General features: G+C 50.2%; 2 protein-coding genes across 2 annotated transcripts in view; one reads left to right on the forward strand and one right to left on the reverse strand.

Moving 5' to 3' along the window:
* Positions 1-403: 403 nt before the first annotated feature.
* Positions 404-11,270, forward strand: stk24b (serine/threonine kinase 24b (STE20 homolog, yeast)). The gene is made up of 11 exons (XM_027018454.2): positions 404-1,099; positions 3,988-4,218; positions 5,467-5,523; positions 5,744-5,852; positions 6,228-6,385; positions 6,748-6,933; positions 7,131-7,276; positions 7,648-7,765; positions 7,861-7,923; positions 10,037-10,173; positions 10,314-11,270. Exons 1-11 carry the CDS (start codon positions 1,058-1,060, stop codon positions 10,348-10,350), a joined length of 1,284 nt encoding a protein of 427 aa, XP_026874255.2. The 5' UTR covers positions 404-1,057; the 3' UTR covers positions 10,351-11,270.
* Positions 11,271-11,540: 270 nt separating this feature from the next.
* slc15a1b (solute carrier family 15 member 1b) overlaps positions 11,541-15,902 on the reverse strand; it is a 12,865-nt gene continuing 8,503 nt past the window's right edge. The window contains exons 14-24 of the mRNA XM_035526777.1: positions 15,486-15,518; positions 15,108-15,196; positions 14,929-15,010; positions 14,663-14,779; positions 13,656-13,790; positions 13,328-13,374; positions 13,137-13,244; positions 12,884-12,998; positions 12,617-12,754; positions 12,417-12,524; positions 11,541-12,328 (exon numbers count right to left, since the gene is read on the reverse strand). Coding sequence (XP_035382670.1) covers positions 12,107-12,328; positions 12,417-12,524; positions 12,617-12,754; positions 12,884-12,998; positions 13,137-13,244; positions 13,328-13,374; positions 13,656-13,790; positions 14,663-14,779; positions 14,929-15,010; positions 15,108-15,196; positions 15,486-15,518 — 1,194 coding nt within the window. The 3' untranslated portion in view covers positions 11,541-12,106. The remainder of the gene's footprint in view (positions 12,329-12,416; positions 12,525-12,616; positions 12,755-12,883; positions 12,999-13,136; positions 13,245-13,327; positions 13,375-13,655; positions 13,791-14,662; positions 14,780-14,928; positions 15,011-15,107; positions 15,197-15,485; positions 15,519-15,902) is intronic.

Here is a 15,902-nt window from a genome sequence, read left to right on the forward strand (position 1 = left end):
TGGACGTGAAATGTAGAGGACTTTCGCCATCTAGTGTTTGGAAAAGCGAGCGTGTTGGGCAGATAACAGTTCACCTGCGCACGCTGGGCGTCGCTGGAGTGTCTAGGGTTGAGTCACTGCAGCAAAACCTCAGCGCTAAAAACGACCAAAAATCTTACATCTGAAAAGATTAAAATCTTTCGCTGACAACGGTGTCTTCAAAATAAAAAGGAACTGAGGGAAAAAGTCGAAGTCGGTAAAATAATCATTTTAGGAAGGAACATTAGGCGCAGGTATAAAATAGCGCAGCTGCATAATAATAATAATAATAATAATAATAATAATAATAATAATAATAACAACAACAAGAACAACAATAATGTAATTCCGGAAGGTTCCCGCGCGCAGGGGCGTGTCTTGGCGCATCCGGCTCCGCCCTGACGTCACAGTGACAGCGTCGACAAGATGGCGCGAGCTGGGCGTTTAGCGTAGTGAAGGATATGAGGAAGTGGACGATGTCGACGCCGTTTCTTTAGCCACCGGATGCGAGCGACGTCTTTGGCTCCGCGCGCCATCGTCGCGGTTACCGCACAGTCCGTAGGCCGCGCGGCCAGCAGGCAGACCGGCGCGCGCCGAGTCGAAAAGGATCCGTGAGAGGAGAAAACGACGACAGTAACTGTCGCGTCCCCGGACACATCACTTACCTTCATCTTCATCTTCATCTTTGTATAGAAACTTTGTCATTTTTCTCCCTCCCCCCCCCCGAGCCGAGCGGATGTCTGATCGTTGGCTCGTGGCTGCGTAAAAAGCTCGCGGTGGGGCGCGCGGGACCGGACCGCAGGAGGAGACGTGCGTGTTCTGCGCGAGTCGTCTTTCTTTCTTCGTCCGCGGGACCTGCAGTTTCTCCGTGGATGTTGTTTTCGTCATCATTGCGACTTCATCATTATCATTATCATTATTATCATCATCATCATCATCATCATCATCATCGCGGCTTCGTAATCATCACGGGATCAAACCGCGGTGCAGGAGGGCGACGTCGCGAAGTTCGTAACACGCGTGAGGTGTACGTGACGTCATGGCGCACTCGCCGGTGCAGGGGGGTCTGCCGGGGATGCAGGTACCGCACGCGCGCTCTCACACCCTTTAAAAGTCTCTTAAGGAACCGAACGTGTCGCACATCAACTTCCATTTCTAAGCGTCAGTGTTTTATTCAGATGAAAATGTCCACTTCGCCTTTAGGAGTTGGTTGGTAGTGCACGTGCTGTCCAGTTTAACAACCTGGGTCAGCCTAGCACACACCAGTACTGCGGACACCAGCGGTCCGCTATACAGACAGTGAAGTCATTGCTGCAGGGGCACCTTTAAAGAGGCCCATTAGATGTGTTTGCTAATAGCAGAACTGTGTGTTTGTGTGTGTACAATAGGAAAGGCTACAGTGATGTAGGATGAGCACAGATCAGCCCATGAAAGGGAGAGAGAAGCTCTTATGGTATATAATGGTAGTCAGAGCTGGGTAGTTGTGCACATGCACTTGTAACCAGAGCAACTGTAGCGCGTCCGACGCCGCTAAGCCTGGTTGCGACGGGTCCAGACATGAGCTGGCCCTTTGGCTCAATGCGGTGGCGTTGGAGAAGGTTCCTTGTAGGAACGCAACAAGGCCGCTCCCTCTCTGAGTCTGAGCTCACACCTTCTGAAACCATGTGCGCTGGTATGGTGAAAATCTCACGTTTCCTGCTTGGTCGCAGAGGAAGTGCTCTTTTTCTCTCTCGCTCTCTCGCTTTTCTCCTTGGCTTTCCGTTTGTCTCTCCGGTCATGATCACTGCAGGCCGGGCTCCCTCAGCACCATAAAATGGAGAGAACCCAGCCTATGCCTCCACCTGACTGCACCATCGCCTGTGTGGCAAGTCTTGCGTCATGTAACTCAACACCTGCAAAGGCAGAAACCACAGGGCAGGTAGAGATGAACTGAGAGAACGGCTTGGCTCGTGCGCCTGTCCGTGTGGGGACGGAAGGTCTCGTAACTGAATGTGTGTGGGAGTGGTAAAGAGAGGCTACTTTGTGTGTGCGCGCGCGTGCATGCATGATGGATCGAGACAGAAACTGGAAATCGGCCTCATGGCTAAAGCCTTGTCTGTGTTTCTCTCCATCACTTACAGGTCACTTTAAGACATCATGCTACTTGCTGTGCTATAACAGGAACTCTGTAAAAAAAAAAAGAAAAAAAAAAGAGTTCTTAAGAAAAAGAACAGGATACAAAATGCGTTTGTATCTTTGTACGTTTGTATCGAGTTGAGCACCAGTCACATTAGTGACGAATGATCGTCTATCCTAATGGACGTGTTTCTCATTGTTGTATTGTTCAGCCTAAAGTGTACATAGCAGATATGCCGTTAGCTTTAGACAAAGCCTACAGAACCTCTGAGGGCTGAAGTATTCTCGCCTTCAAAGTACATTCCATCTCAGAGCTATTTGGATTCTAGTAAAGAGAATTTTCAGCGTCCTTTAACCTGATTCAGCTTTGTCGCCATGGTGCACCCGTGTTGCTCAACGTCACCTACAGGTGTTCGTTTATGTTCAGATATGTGGTAGAGGTGTCTTGTAGGTGAACTCTACACCTTGTAGATTTCATTAAATGTAGCCTGTTTTGGTTTTTTTAGGATGTTTGAGGTCTCCTGCAGCAGGTAGTTTCAGAGGAGAAGTTGGGGAAGTTCCTCTGGTTCCAACATCTGAAGGTGAAGGGTCAGTGACGGTGACCACGGCGTGGTCTGCTGTCCGTGATGGAGCACTGTTGCTAAGGACTACTGTCAGAGCCCCAGGAACAGAGATCACACCTCAGCCCCCCAATGAGAAAAAAATGACCTAATGTTCTGATCATTTTTGAAGACCCCTGTCAGTCACAGGCCATTAGACCCCTCCCCCTGCATCTCCCTCATAGGTGTTTTGGGTTTGGGGGAGGGGGGACACACCTTTTTGGGGGTATTTGCTAACCCTGGGTGTTTGCCATCTCAGAATCCTCTGCTGCTGGGCTATTTCCCCACCCCTGAGTGTTTCCCGTCCCAGAATCCTCTGCTGCTGGTGTGAGCTGCTGAAGTTCTACCATGTGCTTAGGCTTTGCCCCGGTTGCATCCCTCAGATGCTTAGACCGTTTCCTTAGAGAAAACCTCAGGGGTGAAGGAACATCCTGGGTCGCCCTGGTGACCTTTGGCCATCTCTGGATGTGCCTCTGTCTTCCCTTGGCAGAGGATGAGATGGAAAATTAGCAAAGAGACCAGGCTAAGCGGAGCAGATGAACTGCGCTGTCGTTCTTCGGATCACGATTACTTTAAACGTCCATTATTGTTGCTGCTTTTTGTCTCTGACGGTTCTTTTGTGTGCTGAGATGTCTCCAACGGGAAGAAGAGAGCTGTGCTAGTGGTTTCCCGTCTCTGAAATACCAACGATACCAGTAGACAGGCAGTATGGGTCCAAAAGTTGGTTTGAGTGCAGCTTCTTTTTTTCTTTCAGTGCTCAGAAGAGCTTCCCAGAACTCTCTAGAGCAATTCAGCCTCAGACTGCTTCACAAAGCACCTTTGACATTATAACAAACAGCTGGAAGAGTTTTTCAGTTGAGGTCGTTCAGGGTTAAAGCATAAGGGGAAACATTTGAATCAAGTCAAAGTCTACTGTTAGTGGAGTGTGCGCATTACCCTTCAAATAATATTTATTTGATATTAACACAGTTCTTAAAAATGTAAATAGGGGCAAATGGGATATTTCTAAATATTAGTAGGTCTGAGGACTTGTCTACAAAAATAATTGATTTATCTGAGTTCTTTGAGCATGTAAGCATAATTTTGTATTGATCATAATGGCAGTGGTGAGCTCTGTCCTGGGGGGCCGTTTCCGCAGACTCAGCCGAGGGCAGGAATGTCCGGAAGGTCTGTAGCGGCGAGGCGTTGATCTCTCTCTCTCTCTCTCTCTCTCTCTCGCTCTCTCTCTCGCTCTCTCTCTCTCCCATCGTCCCAGAACTTGAAGGCGGACCCCGAGCAGCTGTTCAACAAGATGGAGCGGATTGGCAGGGGCTCGTTTGGCGAGGTCTTCAAAGGCATCGACAGGCGCACGCAGAAGGTGGTGGCCATCAAGATCATCGACCTGGAGGAGGCGGAGGATGAGATTGAGGATATCCAACAGGAGATCACTGTGCTGAGCCAGTGCGACAGCCCCCACGTCACCAAGTACTACGGCTCCTACCTCAAAGTGAGCGGGGCCGGTCGGATAGTCACGCTCGGGCGTACTCCCAGTGGGCTGCACCAGCGCAGTGTTTTTACAGTTTGCTCCAGAAACACCCGATTCAACGCGTAATGTCCCAGCGCTCGGCTGATTGGTTGAGCGGAGTGTGAAGTGGGACGGTCCTGCGTTCTCGTAAATCATCACACACAACGGTGTCTTTTACAGATGTGCGTTATTGAATTTGGCACCCGTCCCGAGGCCTCCCCGGTACGTGACGAGCCGTTTAATGGCAACCCGCCGCACGTACGCGACCCCTGTGCTGGAGCTGAGCTGCTCTAGTAAGGAACAAGACAACAAAACACTCTCTGGCCCAGTAGAGCAGACTGACGCTGTCTTTGGCAGTTCCGTAAGACATGAGAATGGGTCTGAGTGTGAAGGCGAGGCACGGGCCTCCCTTTAGGAGGTGCGAGCCGCTTTAGCGGAAGGAGGAGGCCCCACCCCTCCAAGAGAGAGGTTAGGGCTGCACAATACATCACCTCGTAAACATTATAACGATACTGGGATTAGTGATATTGATATATATCAGTAGTTCAGTTTGAATGCATGAGCGTGCGCTTGGCAGACCTGCTTGGCAGTCTGGCCGTCTGCATGCTGAAACGTGTGAGGGGTGAAGAGTCAAGAGCCTGCAGGCTTTTGATTTGCGCCGCTCGGTCTCCTTGTCTGCGCCGGGAGGACGGCTGAACCCGGTGGTGACGCTTCCCGTCATGGTGGGGTCAGTGGGGAGGGTGAACAGCAGTAGTGTTGAGGGGGTTGGGAGCCACGCCCTGTGCCTGTTGGAGGGCTCGACATCAACCGCTGGAGGAGGAGATCGTTGGCTTGGGATCTGGATTGGGCATTTTAATGTGCTGCGTTTAGGTGTAAACACAGTTCAGACCACCTCATGCTTCCATGCTTTTTTTGGACTCCCCACCCACTCAGATCAGCCTCCAGTCCCACAGGAATGAGGGATAGGGATTAGACGTGTGTGTGTGTGTGTGTGTGTGTGTGGATTTGCGCGCGTGTGTGTGTGCGCTTCTGTGTGTGTGTCGATTTGCGCGTGTGTGCGCTTCTGTGTGTGTGTCTGTGGATTTGTGTGTGTGTGTGTGTGTGTGTTTTATGAGTGAGGAGGAGTGTTTGTTCAGCTGATGCCGTCTCCCTCTCTCTCTCTCTCTCTCTCTCTCTCTCTCTCTCCCTCCCCCCTGTGCTCTCTGTCCTTCTCTCCCTCTCTCTCTTCAGGGCACAAAGTTGTGGATCATCATGGAGTATCTGGGTGGAGGCTCTGCGCTGGACTTGGTGAGTTGTGGGTCGGCTCCAGGTGCTTACGGACTGAAATAAGACAAAGAGCTTCTATGGCGTATAAAAACTCACCCTCCTAACCCAGTGTGCGTGGGATGTTATCTGTGTACTTGGGCTGCAGACCCTTTTAGACAGTGGGGTGGAGACCAGGGGGATTCTGTGGGTTCAGGTGTTTGGACCCCAGGCTGAGTGCCGCATCTGTGTCTGTCTCGTTCAGCTGGAGCCTGGTGCCCTGGACGAGACGCAGATTGCCACCATCCTGCGCGAGATCCTGAAGGGGCTTGAGTACTTGCATTCCGAGAAGAAAATTCACAGAGACATTAAAGGTACAGCCTCCCGTTCCACCGCAGGAAGGGCTGCCCACGGTAACGATGTCAGAGAACTCAGAATTAGAGAGCAGAGACAATTAGGCTTATATCTGAGCATGGGACTGGGCCCCTGGTGTACCATGTGCTGAACACAGTTCTTGGTGTAGCATGTGCCGAAACCCACACAGACGCACGGAGCACATGGAAACTCCATCCAGAGAGGGACTCGAACCCAAGACCCTAGCGCTGAGAGACAAACACTCTCACCACCAAGCTGTGCTGCCCGAAAAAAGACACAATGCAAAGTCGGTATTTGAATTGACACAATAGTAGGCCTACGCTAAACGTATGTGTTTGTGTGTGTGTGTGTGTGTGTGCGCGTGCTTCACCCAGCGGCGAATGTGCTGCTCTCCGAGCAGGGTGAAGTGAAGCTGGCAGACTTTGGCGTGGCCGGCCAGCTCACAGATACGCAGATCAAGCGGAACACGTTTGTGGGCACGCCCTTCTGGATGGCCCCTGAGGTCATCAAGCAGTCGGCCTACGACTCCAAGGTCAGCAGGGGTCAACATACCTTTCTATGGTCCCTCCGGTCTTGGTGATCACAGAGTATCCATGATGTAAATAGACTGTAGATGATGGATCATTTTAAGGGAGAATCAAATTAACACACAGATTTCTGTCTAGATTAAGTCTGCTTTAATAATATGGGAAAATTCCTCTATATTTTGGTTTTAATGCCAAGCATGCTAAATCAAAGATTCTAAATTCTGAATCTAAATCTAAAAATCTAAAGCTAAATTTCTAATTTAAAATTCTAAATAGGAAGTGTCTGAGGTGCTGTGATATCCTCTCACGCTGGGCTTCTGGACCCGTCTCTCCAACCCCCACCCCCGGTCTGTGCTCTCCCCCACAGGCAGACATCTGGTCGCTAGGGATCACGGCGATCGAGCTGGCCAAAGGTGAGCCCCCCCACTCGGACCTGCACCCCATGAAGGTGCTGTTCCTCATCCCGAAGAACAACCCCCCCACACTGGAGGGCAATTATAGCAAGCCGCTCCGAGAGTTTGTGGAGGCCTGCTTGAACAAGGAGCCCAGCTTTGTGAGTGTGCAGGCTGCCTGGGCATAAAAACGCCAAAGAAAATTACAATAATAAATAAGATCAAAAAGAAAAATAATAACTAATAAATAATAATTGCCATTTTTATCCATTTTTTTCTCGCTCTGTGTCTAACTCTCCCTCATTCTCCATTTCCCTCTCTCTCTCTCTCTCTCTCTCTCTCCCTCCCTCCCTCCCAGAGACCCTCAGCCAAAGAGTTGTTAAAGCACAAGCTAATTGTGCGTCACGCTAAGCGGACGTCCTACCTGACCGAGCTCATCGACCGCTACAAGCAGTGGAAGAGCCAGAGAAGCCGCGAGGAGTCCAGCTCGGACGAGTCTGACTCGTACGTGTACCTCTCACCTCCTCGCTCGCCCTCACGGACAATCCCCATTCCAGCAGCCAGAGCCTCCTTCCATTCACGCTCACAATTCCAGGAGAAAATTCCAGCTCGTCGCTCCCTGCCTTCTGGAAGATTCTGGTGTTCCTCTACCCTTAAAAGCTGTGCTGAAAAATTCTTTACCCCCCTTATCCCCGTCTCTTTCCAAGACACTGGTCCGTATCTTCCCTGAACTGTAATCTCACAGCGGTTCTGACGCAGCCTGCAAAGACGATTTCATATTCTATCAGAAATGCACTTAAAGTGAATTCTTTTGATCTCCCTACCCTACACACTCTGTTTGTTTCTCTCTCTCTCTCTCTCTCTCGCTCTCGCAGGGAGCCAGATGGACAGGCTTCGGGGGGTAATGACTTTTCCAGTGATGACTGGATCTTCACTATTCGGGAGAAAGATCCCAAAAAGCTGCAGAATGGAGCCAGTATGGCAGGAGACCAGGTGAGCTCACGGTGACATCGCACTTCATGGGATTGTTTTTCCCCAGTAGCTCCTGTTGCTTCACTGTGTGTATATGTGTATGTATGCTGCTACAGGACGCTCCTAAGAGACTGTTATCACAGAGCCTGTCCACTATCATTACTCCAGTCTTCACAGAGGTACGTTTAAATGTCATGCTCCTAATTTATCAGAATGTTTACATATTGCATATTTACAGCATTTAGCTGACACTTTTATCTGAAGCGACTTACAATTATGACTGAGTACAACTTGAGTAATTGAGGGTTAAGGGTCTTGCTCAGGGGCCCAACAGTGGCAACTTGGCAGTTGTGGCACTTGAACCAGCGACCTTCTGATTACAAGTCAATTACCTTAACCACTGCGCTACCACTGCCTGCTGTAATCCTTCCTGTAACCCTAAAAATACAGAATAGAGGTTAGGGTCGGTGAGGTAACGAGGGTTGGGGTCGGTCGGCGAGGTAGAGAGGGTTGGGGTCGGTCGGCGAGGTAGAGAGGGTTGGGGTCGGTCGGCGAGGTAGAGAGGGTTGGGGTCAGTCGGCGAGGTAGAGAGGGTTGGGGAGGTAGAGAGGGTTGGGGTCGGTCGGCGAGGTAGAGAGGGTTGGGGTCGGTCGGCGAGGCAGAGAGGGTTGGGGTCGGTCGGCGAGGCAGAGAGGGTTGGGGTCGGTCGGCGAGGTAGAGGGTTGGGGTTGGTCGGCGAGGTAGAGAGGGTTGGGGAGGTAGAGAGGGTTGGGGTCGGCGGGTAGAGAGGGTTGGGGTCGGTCGGCGAGGTAGAGGTTTGGGGTCGGTCGGCGAGGTAGAGAGGGTTGGCGAGGTAGAGAGGGTTGGGTTCGGTTGGCGAGGTAGAGAGGGTTGGGGAGGTAGAGAGGGTTGGGGTTGGGGAGGTAGAGAGGGTTGGGGTCGGTCGGCGAGGTAGAGAGGGTTGGGGTCGGTTGGGGAGGTAGAGAGGGTTGGGGTCGGTTGGGGAGGTAGAGAGGGTTGGGGTCGGTCGGCGAGGTAGAGAGGGTTGGGGTCGGTCGGCGAGGTAGAGAGGGTTGGGGAGGCAGAGAGGGTTGGGGTCGGTCGGCGAGGCAGAGGGTTGGGGTCGGTCGGCGAGGTAGAGAGGGTTGGGGTCAGCGAGGTAGAGAGGGTTGGGGTCGGTCGGCGAGGTAGAGGTTTGGGGTCGGTCGGCGAGGTAGAGAGGGTTGGCGAGGTAGAGAGGGTTGGGTTCGGTTGGCGAGGTAGAGAGGGTTGGGGTCGGTCGGCGAGGTAGAGAGGGTTGGGGAGGTAGAGAGGGTTGGGGTTGGTCGGCGAGGCAGAGAGGGTTGGGGTCAGTCGGCGAGGTAGAGAGGGTTGGGGAGGTAGAGAGGGTTGGGGTCGGCGAGGTAGAGAGGGTTGGGGTCGGTCGGCGAGGTAGAGGTTTGGGGTCGGTCGGCGAGGTAGAGAGGGTTGGCGAGGTAGAGAGGGTTGGCGAGGTAGAGAGGGTTGGGTTCGGTTGGCGAGGTAGAGAGGGTTGGGGTCGGTCGGCGAGGTAGAGAGGGTTGGGGTCGGTCGGCGAGGTAGAGGGGGTTGGGGTCGGTCGGCGAGGTAGAGGGTTGGGGTCGGTCAGCAAGGTAGAGAGGCTAATAAATTCCCTCATCTGGCACAAGGAATTTTTCATTTCGTCAGACTGAAACTTGAGGTTCATTTCCTGTAATCCTAAAAATACAGAATAGAGGTTAGGGTCGGCGAGGTAACGAGGGTTGGGGTTGGTCGGCGAGGTAGAGAGGGTTGGGGTCGGTCGGCGAGGTAGAGAGGGTTGGGGTCGGTCGGCGAGGTAGAGAGGGTTGGGGAGGTAGAGAGGGTTGGGGAGGTAGAGAGGGTTGGGGTCGGCGAGGTAGAGAGGGTTGGGGTCGGCGAGGTAGAGAGGGTTGGGGTCGGCGAGGTAGAGGGTTGGGGTCGGTCGGCGAGGTAGAGAGGGTTGGCGTCGGTCGGCGAGGTAGAGAGGGTTGGCGAGGTAGAGAGGGTTGGGTTCGGTCGGCGAGGTAGAGGGGGTTGGGGTCGGTCGGCGAGGTAGAGGGGGTTGGGGTCGGTCGGCGAGGTAGAGGGGGTTGGGGTCGGTCGGCGAGGTAGAGGGTTGGGGTCGGTCAGCAAGGTAGAGAGGCTAATAAATTCCCTCATCTGGCGCAAGGAATTTTTCATTTCGTCAGACTGAAACTTGAGGTTCATTTGTAAAGGGCCAAAGCATGATTTGCCTGTGTGTGTGTATGTGTGTGTGTGTGTTCGTTCCTACAGCTGAAGGAGAGGGGCAGTGAGACCCCAGTAAAGCCCAGTGTGTTGGAGGAGCTGGAGGAGTCCATTTTCCTTGCTGAGGAGGCATATCCAGGGATCTCTGATGCCATGGTGACCCAGCTCATACAGAGACTGCAACGGTACATCCACTCTTCAGTACCATTATGGGATGCCTTGGCAAACCACATCCTGAATTCTGTCATCAGCGCAGATGCCATGAGAGCTTCAGAGCAACCGAGTTCTTGGAAATATTCTTAAACGTTTTTTTTTTCTCCTACAGGTTCTCCAGAACGAGGACTTCCTCTTCTCATCAGTGATTGGTTCACTTGATATGTCCATCATGTTGTGGCCCCTCCCTCAGGAATCAGCTCAGCCAATCCCAGCACCAGCAGACTCTGTGATGTCTCCTCTGGAGGACTGGTTGTCCCTCAGGCTGCTGCTGCTTTTTTAAATTATTTAAACTCTGGGCTCTTCAGACACAACAGAGAGGGTGGGTGTGTGTGGGGGTGTGTGTGTGTGGGGGTGTGTGTGGACGACCCCACCCCCACCACACACACTCTGGTTGGGTTACAGATGAGTGGCCACAAGTCACATAGCCAAGCGTAGAGCACTAGACTTCACTAGTACATCCAATGTGTGGCCACCCACTTCCAGAAGCTTCTAAGAATGCCACAACATCACCGAGAAATTAATGCTGCAGCCCTAAGGATGTCAGGTTCTGAATGGTGTGTGTGTGTGTGTGTGTGTGTGAGAGTGAATGAATGAGCAGGGTAGGCTTGGGAGGGGTGTCTGAGCCTTCATGCAAAAGCAGATTCAGTGGTCTCGCTGAAGTCTCGGGTGACCTGGGTTCAGTAGTTGACATGTTCTGGAGGACCTTGGGTGACCTGGGTTCAGTAGTTGGGGTGTTCTGGAGGACAGGTCTGGCTTGGTGGGGACATCATGTACACGTGTATATAGACTTGGTTTTACATGCCTTTTGGATTATGGGGTTTTTGGATTATGGGGTTTTTGCAACAATGAATCACTGTGCACAGATGGCCACAAGCTTCTGTAGATATTGTTAGTAAAAAATACATTTAAAAAGATGGTAAACCATAATTTAAAAAGCAAATCACTCAAATGGCCATTACTGATATCGCGTTGCCTTTTTATCAAATGTGCATTTTGGGGTTGAACTGTTAATTTTAATATGAAATGAAAGGGTTTTAATCATAAATAATGCTCTTTGTCCAAGCAATGCTGCATTTTGTGTTTCTTTCATGTGTTTCACAATAACAAAGGAATTCAAGCCTTAATCCTAAAGATGCCAAGTTACTATTCACTTTATGTTGCTGTTTTAAATATTTTAAAAAGAAGCTTCAACAGCCTGGGATGAAAGCATTCAAGATCTGTTCTTTATTGAAGTATTTTTACATTCGATCAGATTTATATATATATATAAAACCTTTTTATTACTCATCTTTATTCACTTTTTAGATACAAAGCACTAATACTATATAATAGATGCAGCTTTATGCTCGAAGGCATTAAACACAAATGTTTAATTATTTGCCCTTTGTATGTGGAGAGAATTAAAACATGACACATAAACACACTCAAGAACTACACACTGGCATTAACACACTCCATCAACACCAGCACACACATTAACACACACTCTCCGTCAATTATACACTGGCGTTAACGCACAGGAGACGTGACAAACACTCGCAACAGATACCAGCAGCTTTCATTTACATAACCACGCCTCCCCCGCTATGATAACACACCCCATAAACTAGACAAAAACATGACCTTCCATGCTGGTCCAGGAACAGCTCAGACTGTAAGACTGGGCCACTAAAACAGGGTGTTCAGGGTACTGAACTGACTAAGGACCTGGCTGTCTCTAGGTTATTGCTCACTCTCCGCAGAGCTCCACCCTTTTTGGCAAATAACCACGCCTCCTTAACCAAGAAAGATCCTGATTGGTAGGTCTTTCAGTACAGTATCCCTACACTCAAAGAACACAGTAAAACAGATCCCAGATCAGCAGAAACTATTACGCAGCAGGAGGGAGGGGCAGCTTGGCGTTCAGATCCGGGACTGCTTGACCTCAGACTTCTTGTCTTCTGAGGCAGGGATGACGTCTGTCATGCTTAGGTTCTTGCTCTTCTCTTCTTTGTCCTGGGGCCCGCCCTCGGCGAACTGGGCCTCGATCTCCATCGGGTCGATGTAGGTGTAGAAGTAAGCCATGATGGAGAAGATGACGCACACGCAGATCAGGAGGGATGCGAAGAGCACGTACTCGGCCCACTGCGGAGAACAAAGGGTTAACGGTTGCTGAGGTCGCGCAAACGCAGCGAGGATACCACCGAGGGCGCTAACGTGCAGTTTCAGGTACCTGGTCTGGAAGCTGGCCGGCCTCAGCCACGATCAGTACGATGATGTTGCCCACGGCAACAGTGAGCAACCAGCCAGCTTGAAGGACCGACTTCATGTTGCTGGGCGCCTGAAAGGTGACAGATACTCAGCGTGTCTTAAAGTTGTCTAGTGAAGTGAGGTGGGTTCTGCAGGGAGAACAGACAAAACAGCACCCCCTACCTGTGAGTAGGAGAACTCCAGGCCAGTGACAGAGAAGACCACCTCTCCAGTTGTCATGAGGAAGTACTGGGGAATCTGCCACGCCATGTGCACCGTGTTGGGCTTGATGTCTTCTATTGGCCGGATGGTTTTCGCACACTGCAGACGGCAGATGCGACACGGTCATTTGTGCACTCTCTTTCAGCCCCCATGGTTACCATAGAAACGTTTCGACTGGAGCGCCACGCCTCATTCTCTCTGGGCGCTTGCGGAGCGACTGTGACCCACCTCAGGTCCGAAGCTGAAGTCACCGGGGATGAGGAGTGTGTAGGAGCTACCAAATCCCAGACTCTGAGAGTACTCGCAAATCTGCCCCATCCTGTTGGAAATGAGGAACGTCGACCTGCAACACGTCCCAGAGAGGTGACATCACTCCGAGAGCAGACACACCCGCTAACCGTTTGTGGGACTCTTTTTATGTGGGTTTTTTGTGCTCTTATGCAGGAACCCAGTCGCACACAGTGAGCGACATCCCACTTACGTGCCCTCCGGGAGCTGGGTATAGTTGGAGAACCCAAACTGGGGGATGAAGCCCAGGTCTTTAGATCCTGCAGTAATGTTCACCTCCGCTTCAAAGCCGTTCACCAGCCTGGAACCAGATGAAAGATTCCAGCAAACAGTGTCTCTCCCACTGACTGGGAGCTAACTGGTCAGTACGTGAGCAGCACAGACCTGATTTCGTTGTTCCCTTGTTCCGGTTTGGCATTCACGTCTCGATTCTGAGAACAAAGGATGATGACGATTATAGAAACTTGATCAGTTTAACAGAACTGTTCTCATGCCACAGCTGCATTTGCAGTTGCATTCCAAGCAACTAATGATAATAATAATAATAATAATAATTCCAGCGCTGTGCAACCGCTGTTCTCCTACAGTTCATCTACCACACTATACATCTGATTTTGGCTTTTCTTTTTGTAAGCAGCACGTTTCTGTTCAAGGGGAAGGTCAGAAATATTCCCTTCAGGACATTGTTGAGTGGAGAACAGGAATGACTCACTCTCCCTTTGATTCCGGTGGAGGTGAGCAGGATGGTTTGGCGTTCCCCTTTGAGTAACGTTTCCGTGACTGGAGGTCTGCTCCCCACAGCTATGGTCACCGTGTTCTCATTAAACATCAAGTAGTCATCTGTGGACTGATAAGACAAGAGACATTTGACTTAGGTTTTTGTTTGATTGGTTGGTTGGTCACGTATTGGCAAATGATTTGAAGATTATCTGGAGGTGCACTGGACAAAATTTACGTGCCCATAAACAGTATTTATAATCATCACCTGGCCTGACACTTACATTTCAAACAGTATTTAAAACAGCAGTCTTTAATCAACACCTGGCCTGGTGCTTGTGTTTGCAATAGTATTTAAAGCAGTAGTCTTTAATCAATACTTGGCCTGGCGCTTCCATTTTAAACAGTATTTACAAACAGCAGTCTTTAATCAACACCTGGCCTGGTGCTTACATTTTAAACAGTATTTACAAACAGCAACCTTTAATCAATACCTGGCCTGGCGCTTTCATTTTAAACAGTATTTACAAACTGTAAAGTTTAATTGCTATTACTATCCATTTTCTCTCTCTCTCTCTCTCTCTCTCTCTCTCTCTCTCTCTCTCTCTCTCTCTCTCTCTCTCTCTCTCTCTCTCTCTCTCTCTCTCTCTCTCTCTCTCTCTCTCTCTCTCTCTCTCTCTCTCTCTCTCTCTCTCTCTCTCTCTCTCCCTCTCTCCCACCCTCCCTCCCAGAGACCCTCAGCCAAAGAGTTGTTAAAGCACAAGCTAATTGTGCGTCACGCTAAGCGGACGTCCTACCTGACCGAGCTCATCGACTGCTACACACAGTGGAAGAGCCAGAGAGCAGTCTTTAATCAACAGCATTTACAAACAGCAGTCTTTAATCAACACCTGGCCTGGCGCTTCCGTTTTAAACAGTATTTAAAACAGCAGTCTTTAATCAACACCTGCCTGGCGCTTCCATTTGAATGGGAACAGATGGGAATGAAAGGGTTTGGCATGCCTGGAAAGGCTGTATGCTGTACGTTGCTCCGTCCACGGTAACAGGTAACACGCTGTTCTCCAGGTTTAGGAACTTCACCTGAGACTGAGAGGCGGACGGGAACGTGGGGAGGGTTTTCTAGGAGACCAGAGAGGAAGTGGATATTAGAAGCCACAGCACGCAGCAGTGACCTCTGACACCTTCTGACAGTGTGAATACTTATGTAGACACAAGACACGCCTCGTGTGTGTGTGCGTGTGTGTGTGTGTGTGTGAGTATGTACTTACATCAATCTGAATCTGCAGTAATGCTGCAGCGATAAACGCTAAACCTGCCATAAACATTCCCACGGTCATCCTTCTCAAAGGCCTGAGAGAGTGAACACACACACATTTTTTCTGGTTTGTGTGTGAGCCCTGGATAGTGCGGGAGCGTGTGCGTCCGCCGGTGTCTTGCCACTACTCACGTGAAGTTCAGGCCACACTTCTTGGTGAGAGGATAGACAACGCTGTCCACTAAGGGCACCATAGCCAGGATCAGAAGGGGGTTGACAATCTGCCGTCGGCACAGAACAGGAAATTACATCACAGCAACCACCCCGTCACACTTTACATCACAAAAGCTCTCCCTGTATGGCTCATTTGACTGAAGATGGAACGCAAGTTAAGTTGTAAACGCGACTCAGATTTTTATTAAGTTTTTATGAAGTATGAAGTTTAATGTGTGATCCTGGTAAATACAGCCTGCAGTACAGTGGTACAATTTACAGCAATACAATGGCAAAAATAATAAATTAATAACGAAGCCCTAATAAACAGTGATGTAAATAATAAACCAACCTCACCTGCATTTGATCTGGTTCCACCTTGAAGGCACCCTGAGAAAAGAGAAAAAACACAATACTGTTCTAAAGCTGTGCTCTCATCACAGTCACACACACACACACACACACACACACACACACACACACACACACACACACACACTACTGTTCTGAAGCTGTGCTCTCATCACATAGTCACACACACACACAATACTGTTCTGAAGTTGTGCTCTCATCACAGTCACACACACACACAGACACACACAATACTGTGCTGAAGCTGTGCTCTCATCACAGTCACACACACACACACACACACACACACACTCACACACTACTGTTCTGAAGCTGTGCTCTCATCATAGTCACACACACACACTACTGTTCTAAAGCTGTGCTCTCATCACAGACACACACACACACTACTGTTCTAAAGCT

This window comes from Electrophorus electricus, chromosome 1, assembly GCF_013358815.1.
Source record: "Electrophorus electricus isolate fEleEle1 chromosome 1, fEleEle1.pri, whole genome shotgun sequence".
NCBI classification, from domain to species: domain Eukaryota; kingdom Metazoa; phylum Chordata; class Actinopteri; order Gymnotiformes; family Gymnotidae; genus Electrophorus; species Electrophorus electricus.